At 45.2% G+C, this 22,486-nt stretch overlaps 1 protein-coding gene across 1 annotated transcript in view; it reads left to right on the top strand.

The window, feature by feature from the left end:
* The window catches only part of LOC121573457 (dopamine beta-hydroxylase), a 30,969-nt gene extending 9,698 nt beyond the window's left edge, over positions 1-21,271 (top strand). The window contains exons 3-12 of the mRNA XM_041885462.2: positions 1,700-1,957; positions 2,782-2,958; positions 5,644-5,746; positions 7,619-7,785; positions 8,126-8,269; positions 9,109-9,147; positions 10,065-10,124; positions 12,261-12,388; positions 18,543-18,702; positions 20,617-21,271. Coding sequence (XP_041741396.2) covers positions 1,700-1,957; positions 2,782-2,958; positions 5,644-5,746; positions 7,619-7,785; positions 8,126-8,269; positions 9,109-9,147; positions 10,065-10,124; positions 12,261-12,388; positions 18,543-18,702; positions 20,617-20,754 — 1,374 coding nt within the window. The 3' untranslated portion in view covers positions 20,755-21,271. The remainder of the gene's footprint in view (positions 1-1,699; positions 1,958-2,781; positions 2,959-5,643; positions 5,747-7,618; positions 7,786-8,125; positions 8,270-9,108; positions 9,148-10,064; positions 10,125-12,260; positions 12,389-18,542; positions 18,703-20,616) is intronic.
* Positions 21,272-22,486: the final 1,215 nt, after the last annotated feature.

A 22,486-nucleotide genomic window follows, 5' to 3' on the forward strand; every position in this document is an offset into this window, starting at 1 on the left:
CAGCTCTGTCAGGAGGAATGGGCCAAAATACACCCAACTTAATGTGGGAAGCTTGTGGAAGGCTACCCGAAACGTTTGACCCAAGTTAAACTATTTAAAGGCAATGCTACCAAATACTAATTGAGTGTATGTAAACTTCTCACCCACTGGGAATGTGATGAAATAATTAAAAGCTGAAATAAATCATTCTCTCTACTACTATTCTGACATTTCACATTCTTAAAATAAAGTGGTGATCCTAACTGACCTGAGACAGGTTTTTACTAGAATTTTTACTAGGATTAAATGTCAGGAATTGTGAAAAACTGAGTTTAAATGTATTTGGCTAAGGTGTATGTAAACTTCCGACTTCAACTGTACTTCGGCCTAACCATCAGCGCCACAAGTAACTTCCACAAAGCTGTGAACGATCTGAGAGACAAGGCAAGAAGGGCCTTCTATGCCATCAAAGGAACATAAAATTCAACATACCAATTAGGATCAAGCTAAAAATACTTGAATCAGTTATAGAACCCATTGCCCTTTATGGTTGTGAGGTCTGGGGTCCGCTCACCAACCAAGAATTCACAAAATGGGACAAACACCAAATTGAGACTCTGCATGCAGAATTCTGCAAAGATATCCTCTTTTACAACGAAAAACATTAAAATAATGCATGCAGAGCAGAATTAGCCCGAAACCCGCTAATTATCAAAATCCAGAAAAGTGCTGTTAAATTCTATAACCACTTAAAAGGAAGCGATTCCCAAACCTTCCATAACAAAGCCATCACCTACAGAGAGATGAACTTGGAGAAGAGTCCCCTAAGCAAGCTGGTCCCGTGGCTCAGTTCACAAACATAAATAGACCCCAAAGAGCCCCAGGACAACAACACAATTAGACCCAACCAAATCATGAGAAAACAAAAAGATAATTACTTGACACATTGGAAAAAATTAACAAAAAACTGAGCAAACTAGAATGCTATTTGGCCTAAACAGAGAGTACACAGTGGCAGAATACCTGACCACTGTGACTGACCCAAATTTAAGGAAAGCTTTGACTATGTACAGACTCAGTGAGCATAGCCTTGCTATTGAGAAAGGCCGCCATAGGCAGACCTGGCTCTCAAGAGAAGACAGGCTATGTGCACACTATCCACAAAATGAGGTGGAAGCTGAGCTGCACTTCCTAACCTCCTGCCAAATGTATGACCATATTAGAGACACATATTTCCCTCAGATTACACAGATCCACAAAGAATTCGAAAACAAACCCAATTTTGATAAACTCCCTTATCCACAGTGTGCCATCACATCAGCAAGATTTGTGACCTGTTGCCACAAGAAAAGGGCAACCAGTGAAGAACAAACACATTGTAAATACAACCCATATTTATGTTTATTTATTTTCCCAGTTGTACTTTAACTATTTGCACATTGTTACAACACTGTATATACATAATATGACATTTGTAATGTCTTTATTCTTTTGGAACTTCTGAGTGTAATGTTTACTGTTAATATTTATTGTTTGTTTCACTTTTGTTTACTATCTACTTCACTTGCTTTGGCAATGTTAACATATGTTTCCCATGCCAATAAAGCCCTTAAATTGAAATTGAATTGAGAGAGAGAGAGAGAGAGAGAGAACAGTATAGCAGGTGAAAAGAGGTAAAGAGAGGAATAATGAAGACTTTGTGCTTGATTCTGATTGGCAGGAGGGTACCGTCCACCTGATCTACGGAGTGTTGGATCAGCCAATCCACTCGCTCCAGCAGCTCAACCTGTCGCAGATCGAGACGGGAGTGCAGAGGGCCCTCCTGCTGCGCCCAGACACCCCTTCCCCTTCTCTCCCCCTAGACGTACAGACCCTGGAGGTCCGGACCCCCGACGTCACCATCCCCACCCAGGAGACCACCTACTGGTGCCACATCTTCCAACTGCCACCCAATATGCCCAAGAACCACATCGTCATGGTAAACCTCTAAACCTAGTCTTATACAATGATGGAACCATAGAATTAGAATGACGTTTAGTAATTCCGTAGAATTAGGATTATTCTCAGTAATTCTGTTTCTATGGATGGACCCATCAAGTCCAATTCCATCAAACCCTAGCCCCTAGGCATTCGAATAGACTGAAGAAAATTGGATAAGTGGATAAATGTAATCAATATGACAATATCCCTCCCCAACATTATTGCTTAGCCCTACCCAATCCTTTAGATACGTGCTAGGAGTTGATTTGGAATTGGGCATAGCAATGAGTTTGAAAATCAAAACAGCTGTGATGAGTGTGATAGAAGGAGTCAGGCGCAGGAGGGTAATCACCGAATGCAGAGTTTATTCCGTCGTACACAAATAGCGCTGGATAGCGACAAACGAAACAGGCACAGGGGAAAATCTACCCTGGCAATACAAGGTAACGGTAGCTCCAACAATAACAGGCACAGGGGAAATCTACCCCGGCAATCAATAACAAGGTACGAGTAGCTCCACGGAGGTACACTACTCTCACAAATAACAATCACCCACAAGGACAAGGGGGCAGAGGGAACACTTATACACGGACTAATGAGGGGATAAGAACCAGGTGTGTATGATTGACAAGACAAGACAAATGGAATGATGAATAATGGAGCGGCAGTGGCTAGTAAGCCGGTGATGACGAACACCGAAGCCTGCCCGAACAAGGAAGGCAGCCTCGGCGGAAGTCGTGACAACAGCGGAGTCAATACCAATCAATTTTTACCTCTTCTTCCCTCCTCCTCCATCTTCCTCCTCCCTCTTCAACCCCCCAGTATGAGTCGGTGGTAACCCCTGGTAACGAGGCCATAGTGCACCACATGGAGGTGTTTGAGTGTTCTCCTGAGATGAGTACGGTCCCCCAGTACAGCGGATCCTGTGACTCCAAGATGAAGCCTGCCAGCCTAAACTACTGTCGCCACGTTCTGGCCGCCTGGGCCATGGGGGCTGAGGTAATAAACACACACACACACACATTCGCACACGCACGCACACGCACACACACACAAACACCAGAACTGGGTACAAATAGTATTATTTTTCTTTCAAGTACTTAGAGTGCCTTCAGTGCCTTCTGAATTTAAAATGGATTACACTTAGATTTTTTGTCACTGGCCTACACACAATACTCCATAATGTCAAACTGGAATTATGTTTTTAGAAATGTTTACATATTAATTAAAAATGAAAAGCTGAAATGTCTTGGGTCAAAAAATGTTGCTGATCCTCAGTTTTCTCCTATCACAGCCATTAAACTCTGTAACTGTTTTAAAGTCACCATTGGCCTCCAAAGTGTAATTAATAACTTCACCATGCTCAAAGGGATATTCAATGTCTGCTTTTTTTTAAACCCATCTACCAATAGGTGCCCTTCTTTGCGAGGCATTGGAAAACCTCCCTGGTCTTTGTGGTTGAATCTGTGTTTGAAATTCACTGCTCAATTGAGGGACCATATAGATAATTAAATGTGTGGGGTGCAGAGATGAGGTAGTCATTGAAAAATCATGTTAAACACTATTATTGCACACAGAGTAAGTCCATGCAACTTATTATGTGACTTTAACTTATTTTACTCCTGAACTTATTTAGGCTTGCCATAACAAAGGGGTTGAATACTTATTGACTCAAGACATTCCAGCTTTTCATTTTTAATTAATAAAAAAAAATGTCTACAAAAATAATTCCACTTTGATATTATGGGGTATTGTGTGTAGGCCTGTGACAAAAAAAATCTAAATTTAATCCATTTTAAATTCAGGCTGTAACACAACAAAATGTGGAAAAAGTCAAGAGGTGTGAATACTTTCTGAAGGCACAGTAGGTACACTGCCACTTTGAGGCCATAACTGGTTAACATAGTAAAATCCTGAACAGTAAGAGCCTGCTGTTCAATTCTTTAGGGATTGAACACAGATGTTTCAACCAGGTAAGTCACAGTAGTAGAGAGGCAGGGTGGTACAGTCTGAGAGAGATCAGCAGTAGAGAGGCAGGGTGGTAAAGTCTGAGAGAGATCAGCAGTAGAGAGGCAGGGTGGTAAAGTCTGAGAGAGATCAGCTGTAGAGAGGCAGGGTGGTAAAGTCTGAGAGAGATCAGCAGTAGAGAGGCAGGGTGGTAAAGTCTGAGAGAGATCAGCAGTAGAGAGGCAGGGTGGTAAAGTCTGAGAGAGATCAGCAGTAGAGAGGCAGGGTGGTAAAGTCTGAGAGAGATCAGCAGTAGAGAGGCAGGGTGGTAAAGTCTGAGAGAGATCAGCAGTAGAGAGGCAGGGTGGTAAAGTCTGAGAGAGATCAGCAGTAGAGAGGCAGGGTGGTAAAGTCTGAGAGAGATCCACAGAAGCAGAGCAAAACTGAGGAAAAACTGAGAGAAACCATGAAAGCCTCAGAGAATGTTACTAGGAAAATACCTATCTCTGAATAATCTCATGTTTGGTTCAATAGAAGTATGTTTTGATGAGAGCAGGGAAGCAGTCTCTGGAGGAGCTGGTGCATGGTGGTGAGAAGGTGAGAGGAGAGGAGCGTGCGTGTGTGTGTTTGTGTTTGTGTGAGTGTGTGTGTGTGTGTGTGAATGAATGTGTGTGTTTGTGTGTGTGTTAGTGTCTGTGTGTGTGTGTGTGTGTGTGTGTGTGAGTGTGCGTGTGTGTGTGAGAGTGTGTGTGTGTGTGTGTGAGAGTGTGTGTGTGTGCGTGTGTGTGTGTGTGTGTGTGTGTGTGTGTGTGTGTGTTCATGGAGTAGGTGGTGATGCTCTGGGATGTGTGAGGCAGAGGAAGACACGTCTTACTGGATAAGAATCACATCACAGCCAGAGAACTGGTGCCGAGCGCCAAGCCTCCGAGCCCTCCCATTGGATTAGCAGACGGCGAAAACAAAACAGAAATCATGTGTTCTGCTGAGTGGCGAGGAGAGAAGAAGAGCTGGAGAGATGAGATTAGCTAGGAAATAAACAGGCCTGTTCAGTTTTAGCACATTCTGGATCCCACACACATCTAAAGGGAAATCTGGCATTATAAAAGAGGGAGGCGAAAGACGAGGAGGAAGTCGAGAAAAATAAAGAGAGGGGAAGAGAGAGATAGGGGAGAGTGAGGAGGAGGAGGAGGAGGAGGAAGAACAGTTATGTAAAATAGTCCTAGGGATGCTGCCAGACCGGGGGAGAGAAAATAACCACAAGCTCTCCTTTCCTCTCCGGAATGTTAACAAGATTGATATGAAAATACGTTTTATCTCCAAAAGTCTTCTTGTTTAATTGTCTATCTCTTTTATGAACAGATCCTCAGAACATGTTAGGGGAACATATACTGTAGAGATATATAGTGATGGATATAAATAGAGATAAACACACTTGGTGCTGTTTTAGTCTCTGGATCAATAAGACATGCTATTTTCTTTCTGTGTTGGCTGAAACTACTCTTTTTACGGTGGATGATTCACTTGTCCAATGATAAAAATAATGTGATGTTCAATGCTAATTTTTTTTTAGATGTTCAACAATAAAAAATAATGTGATGTTCAGCGATAAAAACAATGTGATGTTCAGCGATACAAATATGTGATGTTCAATGGATTAAATAATGTGATGTTCAATGATAAGAATAATGTGATGTTCAATGGATTAAATAACGCATCTGTGTGTGCGTGCGTGTGCAGTCTTTCTACTACCCCCCTGATGCAGGACTGCCTCTAGGAGGTCCAGGGTCTTCTAGGTTTCTTCGACTGGAGGTGCACTACCACAACCCACTCCTCTTATCAGGTAAAACGACCTACCCATCACAGAGTTATACACTATTCTACCCCTAAGAACCTTAGAACTGGGCTATTAAACTACCACCCCTCAGCAATGGGGTACTTCTGGTTTAATTTTCTACATGGTAGTAAATTGATCAATTCATGTCACTGATTGGCAAGAGTCCACCCACCTGGTGTTCCCTGATTGGAGGCAGAGAATGAAAACCAGAAGTACCAGTTCTACTCAACACCCGTCTTCATCGCTCCCCTCCCCATGTCATCTATCACTCCCTTCACCCCTTCTTCATCGCTCCCCTCCCCATGTCATCTATCACTCCCTTCACCCCTTCTTCCTAAACCCCATCCCTCTGCCATCTTCTATACCCTCCCCCACTCCTCCACTGTTTATTCTCCCCTTCCCCCTCTCCTCCCCCTCTACTTCCCCCTCTCCTCCCCCTTTCCTTCCCCCTCTCCTCCCCCTCTACTTCCCCCTCTCCTCCCCTCTACTTCCCCCTCTCCTCCCCCCTCTACTTCCCCCCTCTCCTCCCCTCTAACTTCCCCCTCTCCTCCCCCTCTCCTTCCCCTCTCCTCCCCCTCTCCTTCCCCCTCTACTTCCCCCTCTACTTCCCCCTCTACCTCCCCCTCCCCTTCCCCTCTCCTCCCCCCTCTACTTCTCCCTCTCCTCCCCCTCTCCTCCCCCTCTACTTCCCCCTCTCCTCCCCCTTTCCTTCCCCCTCTACTTCCCCCTCTCCTCCCCCTCTACTTCCCCCTCTCCTCCCCCTCTACTTCCCCCTCTCCTCCCCCTCTACTTCCCCCTCTCCTCCCCCTCTAACTTCCCCCTCTCCTCCCCCTCTCCTTCCCCTCTCCTCCCCTCTCCTTCCCCTCTACTTCCCCCTCTACTTCCCCCTCTACCTCCCCCTCCCCTTCCCCTCTCCTCCCCCTCTACTTCCCCCCTCTCCTCCCCTCTACTTCCCCCTCTCCTCCCCCTCTACTTCCCCCTCTCCTCCCCCTCTAACTTCCCCCTCTCCTCCCCCTCTCCTTCCCCTCTCCTCCCCCTCTCCTTCCCCTCTACTTCCCCCTCTACTTCCCCCTCTACCTCCCCCTCCCCTTCCCCTCTCCTCCCCCTCTACTTCTCCCTCTCCTCCCCCTCTCCTCCCCCCTCTCCTTCCCCCTCCCCTTCCCCTCTCCTCCCCCTCTACTTCTCCCTCTCCTCCCCCTCTCCTCCCCCTCTACTTCCCCCTCTCCTCCTCCCCCTTTCCTTCCCCCTCTACTTCCCCCTCTCCTCCCCCTCTACTTCCCCCTCTCCTCCCCCTCTACTTCCCCCTCTCCTCCCCCTCTAACTTCCCCCTCTCCTCCCCCTCTCCTTCCCCTCTCCTCCCCTCTCCTTCCCCCTCTACTTTCCCCTCTACTTCCCCCTCTACCTCCCCCTCCCCTTCCCCTCTCCTCCCCCCTCTACTTCCCCCCTCTCCTCCCCCTCTACTTCCCCCTCTCCTCCCCCTCTACTTCCCCCTCTCCTCCCCCCTCTAACTTCCCCCCTCTCCTCCCCCTCTCCTTCCCCTCTCCTCCCCCTCTCCTTCCCCTCTACTTCCCCCTCTACTTCCCCTCTACCTCCCCCTCCCCTTCCCCTCTCCTCCCCCCTCTACTTCTCCCTCTCCTCCCCCCTCTCCTCCCCCCTCTCCTTCCCCCTCTCCTTCCCCCTCTCCTCCCCCCTCTACTTCCCCTCTCCTTCCCCTCTCCTCCCCCTCTACTTCCCCCCCTCTACTTCCCCCTCTCCTCCCCCTCTACTTCCCCCTCTACTTCCCCTCTCTCCTCCCCCCTCTCCTTCCCCTCACATTCCCCCTCTACTTCCCCCTCTCCTCCCCCTCCCCTTCCCCTGGTTGTGCTGTGTCCCTTGCAGGTCGGAAGGACAACTCGGGGGTGCGTCTCTACCACACCCCCAGCCTAAGGAGGTACGACGCGGGCATCATGGAGCTGGGGCTGGTCTATACCCCTGTCATGGCCATACCACCCAGAGAACAGAACTTCCAGCTCACAGGATTCTGCACATCCAAGTGTACACAAACTGTTAGTACAATATCCTTCTAACATAAACCCTAACCCTTAGAAAATGTGTACACAGATTGTTGCTAGGCTACAATATCCCTCAGAAATGTCTACTGTAGACAGGAAACACTCCTGGACCTTCGCTAACAATAGAAACCTACTGGTAACATTTTACTCAAAACGACCAGGTATAATGCATTAAGATGTGGTTGTAATGCATTGTAATACTTGTCGTAAGCATATATGACCCCCTTTGTCTTATTGTAATGTAAGTACAAATGTACAAATGAAACTGAGAGGAGTTAGAATATTGTAATGTCAATTTTTTTATGTGTCTAATTCCTCTATTGACCTCCACCAGGCCCTGCCTCCAGGGGGGATCAACATCTTTGCGTCCCAGCTGCACACTCACTTGGCGGGGAGAGGGGTGAGGACGGTCCTGGTGAGGGGTGGAAGAGAGTTGAAGGTGGTACAGGAGGATAAGCATTTCAGCACCCACTATCAGGTAACGCCTCTGGGTACATGCTGTATGCACCAACAAACACATTCAAACAAAGAAACACATACACACGCACACACAGATCTCTCTCTCTCTCTCTCTCTCTCTCTCTCTCTCTCTCTCTCTCTCTCTCTCTCTCTTACCCCCTCTCCCCCCTCTCTCTCTCCCTCTCTCTCCCTCGCTCTCTCTCTCTCCCCCCCTTACACATATTTGCAGATGTTATCGCAGGTGCAGCGAAATGCTTGTGTTTCTAGCTCCAACAGTGCAGTAATACCTAGCAATACAAAAGTGTCAAGTAAGACTGTGTATTGAGACTCTCTCTGCTTGTATTACAACTATTTTCCATGTATCCAGTTCATATCTTCTAACCTCCTGCCTGTACAACACTCTTCCTTGTATCCAGCTCATATCTTCTAACTAGGTTAGATACAATACAACTTTAATCAACATGAAAACAAGAAATCACTGCCGGATCATTATGTTTTATAAAAATAAATAAAGAGAGTTGCACTCTGTATATAATCTATAAACTCTCAGTAATTTATTAGGTAAACCACCAACGTTTCGGCATCACAGTGCCTTTTTCAGGGTGAAGGGGAAATGTTGGTGTTTTACCCAATAAATTGCTGGGAGTTTATACTGTATAGAGTGAGTGCGAATCTCTTTATTTTTGTATTTGTTTATAGCCTACAGTTTACTTGCCGTTAGTTAGCACCTCTACTAACTGTTTGGGGCTCATGCTTTTCACTGGATGCCGTTAGTTAGCACCTCTACTAACTGTTTGGGGCTCATGCTTTTCACTGAAAACAATCCAATGGATGTGAAAGTTGTTGTCTCTCCTCCAGATAATCAGAATGCTAAGGAAGATGGTGACAGTGCTGCCTGTAAGTATGTTACTTCCTCTTTCTACTGTCACAGCTATCTCAGCAGGTGGGATAAGATACAGTACATTGTGTTTTGTCTCTGGAATAAGATGATCCAGTAAAGGGAACAAGGGCAGTGAGAGAAAGACAGGATTATTACAGACCTGGAGAGACCTGGAGAGACCTGGAGAGACCTGGAGAGACCTGGAGAAAGATGGGACTATTACAGACCTGGAGAGACCTGGAGAGACCTGGAGAAAGATGGGACTATTACAGACCTGGAGAGACCTGGAGAGACCTGGAGAGACCTGGAGAGACCTGGAGAGACCTGGAGAAAGATGGGACTATTACAGACCTGGAGAGACCTGGAGAGACCTGGAGAAAGATGGGACTATTACAGAACTGGAGAGACCTGGAGAGACCTGGAGAGACCTGGAGAGACCTGGAGAGACCTGGAGAAAGATGGGACTATTACAGACCTGGAGAGACCTGGAGAAAGATGGGACTATTACAGACCTGGAGAGACCTGGAGAGACCTGGAGAAAGATGGGACTATTACAGACCTGGAGAGACCTGGAGAGACCTGGAGAGACCTGGAGAAAGATGAGACTATTACAGACCTGGAGAGACCTGGAGAGACCTGGAGAAAGATGGGACTATTACAGACCTGGAGAGACCTGGAGAAAGACGGGACTATTACAGACCTGGAGAGACCTGGATCAACAGAGATGATACCCAGTACTGCTACGGCTTCAGTCTGTCACTGCTCTGCTCTGCTGTGGAATAACATAGATGCAGAGATGCCTGTTTAAAAATTAAAAATGAACAACGCAAATATTCTGTAAACCACGGTAACTTGTTGTTACCCTTTATGAATATACATGTAAAACATTGGCAGAACACTGGCTGATTTGAGTGTGTGTCTGTGTGTCCCACAGGGTGACGTCCTCTTGACAAAGTGTACATACAACACAGAGGACAGGAGCCAGCCTACAGTGGTGAGTATGTTTGGTTTTCTCTACAGGTGTAGCCATGCAATATAGCAAATGGTTATGCAGACTGCAGAAGTGCATACACGCATACATGCACGCACTTGAAGGCGAGTCTAGGCTGACTGATCTACAAATCACCTTCATAAATAACTCAATACTTTGTAGATTAGTCAGTCAGTCAGTTAATCACCATCTAGCCATGATACGGTTTTGATGCTCTCGAACAGCCACTGCTGTGAATCATCTATCCAGTAACTTTAGCCAAGCAGCTTAATGTGTTTAATGTGGGTATATTCTCCTACCACAGACAGACAGGGCTCAGAGCGGCTCTACTGCCCAGCCCAGATCTCACTAATCTGGGGTCAGACACAGTGGGGAGGAGGCTCTGGGCTGGAGGAGGATGATGATGATGATGATGCTCTCTCCTCCTCTCCTCTGATGTTGAGAGCAGTGGACAGCAGTGGGCACACACACACACACACACTCACTCTTAAGCACGTACGATTGCACGAACTGACACACACACACGCACACACAAACATAAACACACTCACACACTGTCCTCAGCACTGCCCGAGCAGGCTGTTTCTGGGGTTATGATGAGGGCATGGAGGAAATTCTGGGAAATTGAGAAAGTTTCTCTTTCCTCCAGAGGTTGCAATATAGTGAGGAAATTGTTACAGAGAGAGACATTTTGGATCGACTGCTTAGATTGCATCGAGCCAAAATGTCTGAATGAACAGCTGTCTTTCTCATCTTTGTTTATTTCTGTCTTTTGCTATTCAAGTGGAATGTATGGGGAGGAGTCTGGAATGTATGGGGAGGAGTCTGGAATGTATGGGGAGGAGTCTGGAATGTATGGGGAGGAATCTTGACTGATGATCATACTCTTGCTTGAATAACCTGTGTAGTTGCTACTACTGACAGTATTGATATTATTGACATGTTTGATTGACATGACGAGTGGGACACTCCCCTGGGAGGGTATATAGGTGACTCCCACCCTTTTCCTACTCAAGGCTCTGAAGAAAACGATTGATGCTGAAACGTAAGCTGATTGATTGTCAATAAATCTATCAGATTTATCCGGCAACAGAGTGCTCCTTTTTCTATATTCTCCTGGATAGTCACTAGTTGAAGTATCCTGGGGTAAGGAATGATAGTCACCAGTTGAAGTATCCTGGGGTAAGGAATGATAGTCACCAGTTGAAGTATCCTGGGGTAAGGAATGATAGTCACCAGTTGAAGTATCCTGGGGTAAGGAATGATAGTCACCAGTTGAAATATCCTGGGGTAAGGAATGATAGTCACCAGTTGAAGTATCCTGGGGTAAGGAATGATAGTCACCAGTTGAAGTATCCTGGGGTAAGGAATGATAGTCACCAGTTGAAATATCCTGGGGTAAGGATTGATAGTCACCAGTTGAAGTATCCTGGGGTAAGGAATGATAGTCACCAGTTGAAATATCCTGGGGTAAGGAATGATAGTCACCAGTTGAAGTACCCTGGGGTAAGGATGTTTTTTGGACTCACACACTGTCCTCAGTGATGCCTGAGATAGCTGTTTCTGGGGTTATGATGAGGGCATGGAGGTAAACCCAGGAACCTGACTCCTCTCTCTCGCTCTCTTTCTCTCCCTCTCCCTCTCTCCCTCTCTCTCTCCCCCTATTTCCCTCTCTCTTTCTCTCCCTCTCCCTCTCTCCCTCTCTCTCTCTCTCTCTCTCTCTCTCTCTCCCTCGCTCTCTCTCTCCCCCTCTCTCCCTCTCTTTCTCTCTCCCCTGTTCTCTCTCTCCCCCTCTCTCCCTCTCTTTCTCTCTCCCCTGTTCTCTCTCTCCCCCTCTCTCCCTCTCTTTCTCTCTCCCTCGCTCTCTCTCTCCCCCTCTCTCCCTCTCTTTCTCTCTCCCCTGTTCTCTCTCTCCCCCTCTCTCCCTCGCTCTCTCTCTCCCCCTCTCTCCCTCGCTCTCTCTCTCCCCCTCTCTCCCTCTCTTTCTCTCTCCCCTGTTCTCTCTCTCCCCCTCTCTCCCTCTCTCTCTCTCCCCCTCTCTCCCTCGCTCTCTCTCTCCCCCTCTCTCCCTCGCTCTCTCTCTCCCCCTCTCTCCCTCTCTTTCTCTCTCCCCTGTTCTCTATCTTCATTTTAATCCAGGGAGGCTTTGGGATCATGGAGGAGATGTGTGTGAACTATGTCCACTACTACCCCAGGACTCAACTAGAGCTCTGTAAGAGTAACGTTGACCCTGGATACCTGCAGAAGTACTTCAGCTTCATCAACAGGTAATATACAGTACATGGGCACCACAGGAGGCTGGTGAGGGGAAGACGGCTCATTATAATGGCTGGAACACTAATTCTTCTCCAGCAATTAACATGAGCCCGTCCTCCCCAATGAAGGTGCCACCAACCTCCTGTGATGGGCACACCAACTCGGGGGGAGCGCACGTGCGTGCACATGCACGCACACACACACACACGCACGTGCACACACTACTGTAACTTCATCTGCAGGTAACACACGCACAGGGTAGCTTCATCTATAGGTAACAGCTCTTTATTAAGAAGAGCTAGCTGTCGTCTTTAACCAGCCATACACTGCATCTTCATTTCGGTTTTGCTGACTCAGCTACCATTAGAGAAACAATCTCTCGAGAAAAATCAATCTCCTCCTCATCAAACAGCTGTTGTGTTCAGCAGATTAAATCAACTCACACATACGTCACACGAACCAGCAGAAGACACCTGCTCATTCCAAACACCAACACAAGGTCGAGAGGTTTGACAACTATGCCGCATAAAATTAAAGACAGTTGGGAACAGATTTGTGATGTCTCAATACCATGGCATCAGGTTTATGAACTGATATACAAAACAAAAATGTACGCATCATTACGTTTTTTTCAATTTAAACAAACGCATAAAATTCTTGCCACAAAAAGAATGCTTAACATATGGGCATTGAATAGTCAGACTGTGCAGACTGCCATGAGGAAACAGAATCAATAGATCATCTCTTTTGGGTACTGTCCTTCGGTGGTTGTGAAGTCATAATGTCTGTGTTCAGATGGACCTACAAACAGTACCATTAGGAGATCTGAAAAACCACAATCAAAGGGAAATATGATTATACTCTTAAGTAAAGTATTTATTTTCAGGGCAATCTCAATAGAAATGGTACAAATAGAGAGGTTCAAGATCCTCGTAAGACATCACAGTAAAATAGAGGGATGTATTGCAAAAGGAAATAGTAAAATGGTAGTGTAGTGGGAAAGATGGGTTGGTCTGGTGACATCTGAGGGTTGGAATTAAGATTAGAGTGATTGGTTGATTGGCCAATACAATTGGAATCCAGTACGATTAGGAAATAAACTATACATACAGTGCCTTCAGAAAGTATTTATACTCCTTGACTTATTCCACATTTTGTAGTGTTACAGCCTGAATGTAAAACCAAATCTCACCCATCTACACACAATACCCCATAGTGACAAAATGAAAACATGTTTTTAGAAATGTTTGCAAATTTATTGAAAATGAAACACTGAAATATCTAATTTACATAAGTATTCACACCCCTTAGTCAATGCATGTTAGAATCAACGTTGGTATCAAGTACAGCTGTGAGTCTTTCTGGGTATGTCTCTAAGAGCTTTGCACACCTGGATTGTACAATATTTGCACATTATTCTTTTTTAAATTCTTCAGGCTCTGTCAAATTGGTTGTTGATCATTGCTATACAGCCATTTTCAAGCCTTGCCATAGATTTTCAAGCCGATTTAAGTCAAAACTGTAACTAGGCCACTCAGGAACATTTTAATGTCGTCTTGGTAAGCAACTCCAGTGTATATTTGGCCTTATGTTTTAGGTTATTGTCCTGCGGAAAGGTACATTTGTCTCCCAGTGTCTGTGATTTTGCCTGTGCTTAGCTCTATTCCATTTATTTTTACCCTAAAAAACTTTGTAGTCCCTGACGATTAAAAGCATACCCATAACATGATGCAGCCACTACCAATATGAAGAGTGGCACTCAGTGATGTGTTGAGTTCGATTTGCCCCAAACATAACGCTTTGTATTCAGGACATAAAGTTAATTTCTTTGCCACAGTTTTTGCAGTTTTACTTTAGTGCCTTATTGCTAACAGGATGTATGTTTTGGAACATTTTTATTCTGTACAGCCTTCCTTCTTTTCACTCTGTCATTTAGGTTAGTATTGTGGAGTAACTACAATGTTGTTTATCCATCCTCAGGTTTCTCCTATCACAGCCATTCAACTCTGTAACTGTTTTAAAGTCACCATTGGCCTCATGGTGAAATCCCTGAGCGTATTTGTTCCTCTCCGGCAACTGAGTTAGGAAGGACTCCTGTATCTGTAGTGACTGGGTGTATTGATACACCATCCAAAGTGTAATGAATAACTTCACCATGCTCAAAGGGATATTCAATGTCTGCTTTTTATGTTATTTTACCCATCTACCAATGGTTGCCCTTCTTTTCTAGGCATGGGAAAACCTCCCTGGTCTTTGTGATTTTTTGTTAAAAAATAAAATACTGCTCGACTGAGGGACCTTACAGATAATTGTATGTGTGGGGTACAGAGAGGAGGTAAAAATCATGTTAAACACTATTATTGCACCCAGAATGAATCCATGCAACTTATCATGTGAATGTTTACTCCTGAACTTAAATAGGCTTGCCATAACAAAGGGGTTGAATACTTCCCATAACAAAAGGGGTTGAATACTTATTGACTCAAGACATTTCAGCTTTTCATTTGTAATTCATTTGTAAAAATATCTAAAACAAAATTCCACTTTGACATTAGGGATATTGTGTGTAGGCCAGTGACACAAAATCTAAATGTAATCCATTTTAAATTCAGGCTGCAACACAACAAAATGTGGAAGAAGTCAAGGGGTGTGAATACTTTCTGAATTTATATTGAATTGTTATGTTTTCCACCAAGTCATTGGGACATGGACTCTACAAGGTGTCGAAAGCGTTCCACAGGGATGCTGGCCCATGTTGACTCCAATGCTTCCCACAGTTGTGTCAAGTTGGCTGGTAGTGGATCTCTACTCCAAATAACTCCTCCCATCTCATCCCACAGATGCTCAGTTGGATTGAGATCTGGTGACTGGGCAGGCCACTGCAGTAAGCTGAATTCACTGTCATGTTCGTGGAATCATTCCTGAACAATCCTAGCCTAGTGACATGGGGCATTATCCTGATGAAAAAATCTAGTTGCAGATGGATACACTGCTGCCATGAAGGGAGGCACTTGATTGACAATGATGTTCAGATATCCTGTGGCATTCAAACGTTGCTCCACTTTTATCAAGGGGCCCAATGAGTGCCATGAAATCACACCCCACACCACCACCTAGTACCAGTCTGCAATGTTGACACGTGGCATGATGGATGCATGTACAGTGCATTCGGAAAGTATTCAGACCCCTTGACTTTTTCCAAATTTTGTTACGTTACAGCCTTATTCTAAAATGGATTAAATTGTTTTTTTCGCTCATCAATCTGCACACAATACCCCATAATGACAAAGCAAAAACTGAAATTTCACATTTACATAAGTATTCAGACCCTTTACTCTGTACTTTGTTCAAGCACCTTTGGCAGTGATTACTGCCTTGATTCGTCTTGGGTATGACGCTACAAGCTTGGCACACCTGTATTTGGGGAGTTTCTCCCATTCTTCTCTGCAGATCCTCTCAAGCTCTGTCAGGTTGGATGGGGAGCGTCGATGCACAGCTATTTTCAGGTCTTTCCAGATCACGTTCAGGTCCGGGCTCTGGCTGGGCCACTCAAGGACATTCAGAGACTTGTCCCGAAGCCACTCCTGCATTGTCTTGGCAGTGTGCTTAGGGTTGTCCTGTTGGAAGGTGAACCTTCGCCCCGGTCTGAGGTCCTGAGCGCTCTAGAGCAGGTTTTCATCAAGGATCTCTCTGTACTTTGCTCCTTTAATCTTTCCCTCGATCCTGACTAGTCTCCCAGTCCCTGCCGCTGAAAAACATCCCCACAGCATGATGCTGCCACCACTATGCTTCACCGTAGGGATGGTGCCAGGTTTCCTCCAGACGTGACGCTTGGCATTCAGGCCAAAGAGTTCAATCTTGGTTTCATCAGACCAGAGAATCTTGTTTCTCATGGTCTGAGAGTCTTTGGGTGCCTTTTGGCAAACTCCAATCGAGCTGTCATCTGCCTTTTACTGAAGAGTGGCTTCCGTCTGGCCATTCTACCATAAAGGCCTGATTGGTGGAGTGCTGCAGAGATGGTTGTCCTTCTGGAAGGTTCTCCCATCTCCACAGAGGAACTCTAGCGCTCTGTCAGAGTGACCATCGGGTTCTTGGTCACCTCCCTGACCAAGGCCCTTCTCCCCCGATTGCTCAGTTTGGCCGGGGGGCCAGCTCTAGGAAGAGTCTTGGTGGTTCCAAACTTCTTCCATTTAAGAATGATGGAGGCCACTGTGTTCTTGGGGACCTTCAATGCTGCAGAAATTTTTTCGTACCCTTCCCCAGATCTGTGCCTCGACACAATCCTGTCTCGGAGCTCTACAGACAATTCCTTCGACCTCATGGCTTGGTTTTTGCTCTGATATGCACTGTCAACTGTGGGACCTTATATAGACAGGTGTGTGGCTTTCCAAATCATGTCCAATCAATTGAATTTACCACAGGTGGACTCCAATCAAGTTGTAGAAACATCTCAAGGATGATCAATGGAAGCAGGATGCACCTGAGCTCAACTTCGAGTCTCATAGCAAAGGGTCTGAATACTTATGTAAATAAGGTATTTCTGTTTATTATTTTTTATACATTTGCAAAAATGTCTAACAACCTGTTTTCGCTTTGTCATTATGGGGCATTTTGTGTTGATTGCTGAGGATTATTATTTTTTAAATCCATTTTAGAATAAGGCTGTAATGTAACAAAATGTGGAAAAATTCAAGGGGTCTGAATACTTTCCGAAGGCGCTGTACTCGTGGTTTTCTCCATACTCTAGTCCTCCCATAAGCGTGAAACAGCAGGAACTGGGATTCATCAGACCAACCAATGTTTTTCCAATTCTCCTGTGTCCAGTGTTTTCGTTCCTTAGCCCACTGCAACCGCAGTTTCTTGTTTTTTCCTGAAAGAAGTGGAACTCTGTACGGTTGTCAGCTGTGATTACCCCATTCATGTCATGGTACGACGAGTTGTGCATTCTTTTATGGGTCTTTGGGCACCAATGTTGGACTGTCAGTTGACTAACTTTAGCCCGTCTGTTGCTCTGCACAATTTGTGTCAGCCTCCTTTGTCCTCTTTCATCAATGACCCGTTTTCGACCACTGGCCTGCCGTTGGCTGGATGTCCTTTGCGTGGTGGACCATTCTTGATACTCACGGGAAACTATTGAGATTGAAAAACCGAGCAGCGTTGCAGTTCTTGACACACTCAAACCGGTGCGCCTGGCACCTACTACCATACCCCGTTTAAAGGCGCTTAAATATTTTGTCTTGCCCATTCATCCTCTGAATGGCACACATACACAATCCATGTCTCAGTTGTCTCAAGGCTTAAAAATCCTTATTTAACCTGTCTCCTCCCCTTCATCTACACTGATTGGTGGATTTAACAAGTGACATCAATAAGGGATCATATCTTTCACTTGGATTCACCTGGTCAGTCTATGTCAAGGAAAGAGTTCTTCATGTTTTGTGCACTCAGTATATATAAAAGGGGATTAGAAAGGATGCAGGTAATGTTATTTGATAGACTGTGGCTCTATCGTCTAATTTCATAGATGATCTACAGCCCCCCCCCCGTCCATATTAAATCACAGTTAAACCTGATTCTCCTTATGCTCCTCATGTGTTTTTACAACAAAGCTCTGTCTATGAGGGAGCTCAATATGAGCATGACCATGCTTGGTGTCTCATCCACCCTCACCCTCCTTCACTGTTCCCTCTTTCTCCCCCTCTCTCCCTCTTTCTCCCCCTCTCTCCCTCTTTCTCCCCCTCTCTCCCTCTTTCTCCCCCTCTCTCCCTCTTTCTAACCCCTCTCTCCCTCTTTCTCCCCCTCTCTCCCTCTTTCTCCCCCTCTCTCCCTCTCTCTCCCCCCTCTCTCCCTCTCTCTCCCTCTCTCTCCCTCTTTCTCCCCCTCTCTCCCTCTTTCTAACCCCTCTCTCCCTCTTTCTCCCCCTCTCTCCCTCTCTCCCCCTCTCTCCCTCTCTCTCCCTCTCTCTCCCTCTCTCTCCCTCTTTCTCCCCCTCTCTCCCTCTTTCTCCCCCTCTCTCCCACTTTCTCCCCCTCTCTCCCTCTTTCTCCCCCTCTCTCCCTCTTTCTCCCCCTCTCTCCCTCTTTCTCCCCCCTCTCCCTCTTACTCCCTCTCCCTCCCTCTCCCTGCTCCCTCCTCCCTCCCCCTCCCCTCCTCTCCTCCTCTCAGGTTCCAGGGTGGTGATGCGTGTAGCTGTGGTCAGACCAGTGTAACGGACCAGTTCTCCTCTTTGTCCTGGGACTCCTTCAGTGGAGAGGTGCTCAACTCTCTCTACAACACCGCTCCAATCTCCATGGCCTGTAACCAGTCCTCCGCCAAGCTCTTCCCTGTGAGTATAGTACAGGACAGTAAAGTACAATTATAGTATAGTACAGGACAGTAAAGTACAATTATAGTATAGTACAGGACAGTACAGTACAGTTATAGTACAGGACAGTACAGGACAGTACAGGACAGTACAGTTATAGTATAGTACAGGACAGTACAGTAGAGTACAGTTATAGTATAGTACAGGACAGTACAGTAGAGTACAGTTATAGTATAGTACAGGACAGTACAGTATAATACAGGACAGTACAGTATAATACAGTTATAGTACAGGACAGTACAGGACAGTACAGTATAGTACAGTTATAGTATAGTACAGGACAGTACAGTACAGTTATAGTACAGGACAGTACAGGACAGTACAGTATAGTACAGTTATAGTATAGTACAGGACAGGACAGTATAGTACAGTTATAGTATAGTACAGGACAGTATAGTATAGTACAGTTATAGTATAGTACAGGACAGGACAGTAGAGTACAGTTATAGTACAGTACAGGACAGTATAGTACAGGACAGTACAGTATAGTACAGGACAGTACAGTATAGTACAGTTATAGTACAGTTATAGTAGTGTACAGTGCAGTGGAGAGGTTCTCATCTCTCTCTACAACACCTCTCCCATCTCCAGTCTGTTCTGATCATTTACAGTAACAGTTTACTGCTGCTCTGCTCTCAGACTGGCCCTCATTCCGTATATGAGCACCACCATAACCCACATCAACAACCCTCCTCCCCCATCGCTGTCAGTCTGAAATCATTCACCAGTTGTCTGGGTGAGAGCATGGCTGGCTGGAGAGGTGTGTATGTGGCTGACTGGATTGGGTGATGGCAGCTGGGACAGTAACAGACATTGCCAGTGGGTCAGTGGCAGGTGAGGGAGGCAGTTAGTGAGTGTTTAATTTACCATGGCATCCTCGCCTGCACCTGCGGCCATGATCTTTGACTGACTTGTGCTGCCCTCCTCTGCCAACCAGGTCCCAGTGTTTAGAGGGGCATATGCCAGCCCATCATCAGGTGACTGGAGACTAACTCTACCATATAGGGACCTGGTGACTGGAGACTAACTCTACCATATATGGACCTGGTGACTGGAGACTAACTCTACCATATATGGACCTGGTGACTGGAGACTAACTCTACCATATATGGACCTGGTGACTGGAGACTAACTCTACCATATAGGGACCTGGTGACTGGAGACTAACTCTACCATATAGGGACCTGGTGACTGGAGACTAACTCTACCATATAGGGACCTGGTGACTGGAGACTAACTCTACCATATAGGGACCTGGTGACTGGAGACTAACTCTACCATATAGGGACCTGGTGACTGGAGACTAACTCTACCATATAGGGACCTGGTGACTGGAGACTAACTCTACCATATAGGGACCTGGTGACTGGAGACTAACTCTACCATATAGGGACCTGGTGACTGGAGACTAACTCTACCATATAGGGACCTGGTGACTGGAGACTAACTCTACCATATAGGGACCTGGTGACTGGAGACTAACTCTACCATATAGGGACCTGGTGACTGGAGACTAACTCTACCATATAGGGACCTGGTGACTGGAGACTAACTCTACCATATAGAGACCTGGTGACTGGAGACTAACTCTACCATATAGAGACCTGGTGGATTGGAGACTAACTCTACCATATAGGGTATATTCTCATGGAGAAACACTGCACAGAAACACATACCACCACACATGATCAAACACACGGTTCAACAGTTCAAATGTGCACTTAACCATCACACGAAACAAGTCAAAAGTTCATAGTACATTTAAGGTCATCACAGTACAATGATGTTCACACACACACACACACACACACACACACACACACACACACACACACACACACACCTTGCTTGACTGTTTCTGTGTCTCTGTGCCAGGGCGACTGGGAGAGGCAGGAGCTTCCTGTTGTGACATCACAGCTCCAGAGGCCCCGCTACCCGTGTGAGGGTGGCAAAATGCCCTCCCAGAGCAGTGAACCCACCGTGGTGCAGCCTGATGGGGATGGGGGGGTCTGACGCCCCCGCTGAAGCCCCTCTCCTCTGTCTGAATATCAACACCCCTCCTTCTATTTCTCTCTCTGGTGAAGCACATCCACCACATCATCAACACAAGGACTAGCATGATATCAGCTCTGTCATCACCACATTCCAGTATTATCACACAGTGAATAAAAACAACATACTCCAACATCTCTCACCAGATATTTATTTGCCAATGAATCTTAAAACATTGTCACATTGTTGGGTGAAGATACTGGTGGATAAATATGAAGCTTGATTTTACTGGTTGTCGTCGTTTATCATTTTAAGCTGGATGTCAATCATTGACATCAAGAACTGCATATCAATGATACATGTAAAAGTCTTCTAAACCTGTCACTCAATTGATTTGGACATATAGGGCCAGTTTCCCAGACACAGATTAAGCCTAGTCCTAGTCTCATGCTTAAACAAATCACATTATTGTCTATCCCAAAGAAAGAATTCATGGATTGCATTTGAAATGAATCAATAAAATGTATTGAGGAATTCACAGGCAAGCAGTTCTACCTTTTGTTTTATACAGGCAAGTAATTATCTTTCATTATTTCATTATCATTGACTCCAATTCAGCAAGAAGAGTACACTGGGTATCAGTTCTGCAATTAACATAGCGTAGTATACAAACACTAATATGAACACAACAGCTAAATTAAACCAATGGGATCATATAACATGCTCACGTATAGAGTACCACAGTATGAGTCATAATACCCATAAAACCTAGCGGTCAAACAGGGAAATGGTTCCAATCGTTTTTACACCATTAATTTTTCCCATAGGGGATTTTAGAAACACTTAAAATAAGGGCTGTGTTTCGTGTAGGCTTACCCTAGCGTGACGTTTTGATAACCGTGTATATCTCTCTAGGACAAGATTACTTTTATCAATATATTCGCCTGTAAATGAAATGCTACTTAGCTGCTAATGTGGCTATCATAAAGAACTACAAATGCCATGATGATCTGGACGAGACTGTCGAATTGAGGCAAAGGTAAGAATCTCTGGATTAACTATCTAATGTTAGCTAAACGTAGTAATGAAAAAATGTAACTGGACAATTCTGTGAACTGTCTTGTGCAAGTTATAAATTGACACAATACCTGTTAGCGAAGGTGTCAGCTAGAGATGACATGCAGGAGCTTGCAGGGATGTGTAGTCTTGCATGATGTCTACTTTGATGCTAATTAGCATTTTCGAATCTGAGAGTAAATAGAGCCGAATATATTGATAAAAGTCACCTTTTAAAAAAACATGGGGGATTGGAAGTGATGCAGACAATTACATTGATGGAAGTTACAATCTATCTGCAATATTAAAGCTGATCTACCCCCCTAAAAAAAAAAAAAAAAGCACCAGAGACATGATTGAAACTAAGAATATATTGCAGTTCACCAAATTATAAATGTTGTAGTTCTTTTTTAGTCATTTCAGTTTTCGTAGAACATATTAAAAACCTTTCAAATATATATAAATAAATAAAAAGAAGCACAGTTAACTATATTACCTTGTATTAACTCTATTAGTTCATCAGGTAACTATAATATCACTTTTGCGTTTTCATAATCACAAAGATGACTTTAAGACTTACAGAAAAATAGTTCCCAAGCTGGTAGCCTCACCTCCAGCCGTGAGAATATGGTGTTGAGGTATGGTACCGCAGGACTACCAACCTTGTGATTAATCGGTTGTTCATGGGCAATTTCTA

This window comes from Coregonus clupeaformis, chromosome 9 (assembly GCF_020615455.1).
Source record: "Coregonus clupeaformis isolate EN_2021a chromosome 9, ASM2061545v1, whole genome shotgun sequence".
Lineage (NCBI taxonomy): Eukaryota > Metazoa > Chordata > Actinopteri > Salmoniformes > Salmonidae > Coregonus > Coregonus clupeaformis.